The following is a 3,369-nucleotide window of genomic DNA, read 5'->3' as shown; positions in this document are numbered from 1 at the left end:
ACGGAGTTCCATTCCATCACCACCACCACACAAGCTAATCAAGCTCTCTGCTCCTTCCCGGCTCCACTTCCAGCAAGCAAGCCGAAACACTAAATCCTCGATGGCTCGCGTGGCACTGCTCGCCGTGTTCACCGTGCTCGCCGCACTGGCGGTAGCGGAGATGGCGTCTGGGGCGGTGACTTGCAGCGACGTGACGTCCGCCATCGCGCCGTGCATGTCCTACGCGACGGGGCAAGCGTCTTCACCCTCGGCGGGGTGCTGCAGCGGGGTGAGGACCCTGAACGGCAAGGCGTCCACCTCGGCCGACCGGCAGGCGGCGTGCCGCTGCCTCAAGAACCTGGCGGGGTCGTTCAATGGCATCAGCATGGGTAACGCCGCCAACATCCCCGGCAAGTGCGGCGTCTCCGTCTCTTTCCCCATCAACAACAACGTCAACTGCGACAAGTACATCCTCCACTCCTAACTTGAAAGATTATATTCTAAGTACTCGTTAGCCATTTAATCTTAATTTGTAAGTATAAATAGTAAGACTAATCGTTGAGCTTTTGTGTCTGTGTGTTTGCAGCCTTCATTAAGTTATCTACGAGCATCATCATCACACCAGGCTTAGCTAGCCGACTCGGTGTCTACTGTTGCTGCTCTCTGCGTCTGTTCATTGTTGTTTTCTGCATGTGTTCCACCTCCATCTGTTGTCCTTGTTACAGATCGAGCAGATTACTGATCGAATCATCAATAAAATAATGTGATGAGCTTAAGTTTTTATGACATTCGCTGTTATAAGAATGATTATAAACTAGTTTCTTGCCCGCATGTTGCTGCTGGAAATTTTAGCAAGTGTTATTAATGTCTTCAATACCAACGCGGCACATTTGTAATTTTGTAACTAAATGCAAGGGAAAAAAACTTGACGGTATCAACTTGCTGAATCCAGTGATGATTTTCTGACCGGCGAAGGCAACATAACTAACGACTTACATATGATTCTTATACGAGACCAAATGAAGATGTGGTGTCCAAAAAAAAATTCTATGATTAAGCTCCCAAGAGCGGATACGGAAAGGAAAATTGAGAGAAACGAGACTTGTTCTGGGTTGTGATAGTAACCATTGGAATGTTACTACTTCTCAATACATATGCTTGTTATGGGGTGAAAATGTGCAAAGGAGAATGTATGTGGTCTATCGTCCTGCACTCTGGGGAAAGCATCATGTGATACCACACTATTAGTGATACCATGATCCCACTACATAATAAACTCGGAAGTTTATAAAAATCTGAAAAATTGTGAATGTTCACATATCCACAATCTCTAAATGTCCCAAATCCGAATTCTATCTAAATACAAATGAAAAGATAAATCTAGACGTGAATAGTGTCCGGTGGTGCAACCAAAGCAACCCCGTGAGTTTTATTCCATTGTCTTGGTGCATTTGTTCTATCGCCCATGTGCAGGTCTACCATAAGTCTTAATAATTTATATGTTTTTGCTATTCAATTTTGTCAACTATAGTTTTAAAATCATCAAGATCAAGTGCACCTAAGGCACAAAAGCAGAAGATGATGCTCTATGAGGTTCTACAAAGAACGATGACCTATGGGGTGCCATCGCAGCACCCCCACCAGGAACGAATGTTGGGCATCTGGCAACTGTGATTCATCCTCAAAAGTTAGTGGCTAAATACCCATCCCAAAATTAATTCCCAAATTCATAGGCATTGGGAGATTGGCATCTAACAGATCCCAAACTTAATTCCCAAAAAATCATAGGTATTGGGAGTTTGACATCTAACCCATCCCAAGAACTTAGTTCTCTAAAACAAATCCTTCGCTATTTATCACTTCGTCTTGCAGACTTTATATCACATTTGAACTAATTTTCCACAAGATTCGCGTGGAACTCCATGCGGCGTTGCGCCCTCCCAGCGCTAACTCCTTGGGAACGGCTAGCTCGGCTGTTATTCATCCTCAAGGCCAAGGGCGGCTTTAAGTTTGAGAGGGCAACGGACTTGGTACCAGCTAGTCTCAAACCTGACTATCTATCAAGCCCAGTTGAGTGTACTCTATGCATCTTCTTGAAAAACTGAGCAGGACCGTTAAAATTTCGTCATACATTCAATTCAATCCTTCTTATGGGCAGCCAAAAATAATAATAAATAGTTTGCCTAACTTTCAATTGCACTTGGTTTGTGCACCAAGGACACAACAGGTCATCGTATTTTGCATGTACAGAAAAAAAATCTAATAGTTCACCTAACTTTTTGGTTGCATTTGGTCTCTGCGCAAGGACGTGACGGGTCATCTAGCTTGGATGAAAAGTTGTGAACGGCTAATTAGTGTCAAAAATGCCAAAGTAACGGGTAAAAAGTTTAATTCACTCAAGTTATGTTATAAGCCAAATGTAAACGTACTATTATTTACTTGTTCACAATCAAAACAGTTGAAACAATATTTTATTCAAAGTTCAAACACATTACTGGATGTAAGCTATAAATATAACAAAATCACCATTGAATAGTGCCGAACAGTAACGTTACTATTCACTACTAAATTTGTTTTTTCGTAGCTCCCATTCCATAATGTTTTGCAACTTGGAATTTCGCATAGCAATAAAACATCACCCTCTTAGCATCCCTTCTTTTCAAAACTTTTAATGATGGTTTCCATGAAGTTTTCATGATATGTTTGTTTTCATATGATATTCTTCGTAGGAGATGCTTGATATACACTCCACTTAGTTGGAGTCAAAGAAATAAAGCACCCACGTTGCTGGCATTAATCACTCTGCACCGCCTGATCAGTACATTTGCCGGTGGAAATTAATACGTACACTTCATTAGTCATAGATCCTAGCATTGCTTTTCTCAATGCATGCATGGTAGGTGGATAGATCGATCGTACACATAATTTACTTCATATCATGTTAATATCCGTCCCATTTTGCGTTTGACAACGACGATCGGACCCGGAGGTTTGGTTTCTAGGTGTATCTAAACCCTATATGAAAGAAAATTAGTAATTCAATAAAAAGTCAACTGAATTTGAAAATATATTTTTAAATAAACTTGAGCTTTCATTGTACTTGCGAGAAAAATTCCATAAAAAGAAAATCTCCCTTTGACTTCTTTTCAAAAAAGATATTTTTTTAGCTAAAATAGTACTCCGGTGATATTAGTGTGAATAGTCACCTATAATAGCAAATAAATTTTATCTCTTTTGCCCTGAAGTCAATGTTGGTTTTTTTCTGAAAATTTATATACTTGTGCGAAGGAAAGTCAAGTTTATTCTAAAAAAACTTCTAAACTATTTTCACTTTTTGTTTAATTATTCAAAAAATTCTATATATGGGGTGTATATACAACCAGGTTCTGA

General features: G+C 40.3%; 1 protein-coding gene across 1 annotated transcript; it reads left to right on the top strand.

The window, feature by feature from the left end:
* On the top strand, positions 1-830 carry LOC119365777 (non-specific lipid-transfer protein 3-like). The gene is made up of 2 exons (XM_037631419.1): positions 1-444; positions 566-830. The coding sequence occupies exons 1-2, from the start codon at positions 101-103 to the stop codon at positions 573-575; spliced, it is 354 nt and encodes a 117-aa protein (XP_037487316.1). The 5' UTR covers positions 1-100; the 3' UTR covers positions 576-830.
* Positions 831-3,369: the final 2,539 nt, after the last annotated feature.

Source organism: Triticum dicoccoides, chromosome 2B (assembly GCF_002162155.2).
Source record: "Triticum dicoccoides isolate Atlit2015 ecotype Zavitan chromosome 2B, WEW_v2.0, whole genome shotgun sequence".
Taxonomy (NCBI): Eukaryota; Viridiplantae; Streptophyta; class Magnoliopsida; order Poales; family Poaceae; genus Triticum; species Triticum dicoccoides.
The sequence above is the reverse complement of the archived record's forward strand: the minus strand, read 5'-3'. Positions and strand labels throughout refer to the sequence as shown.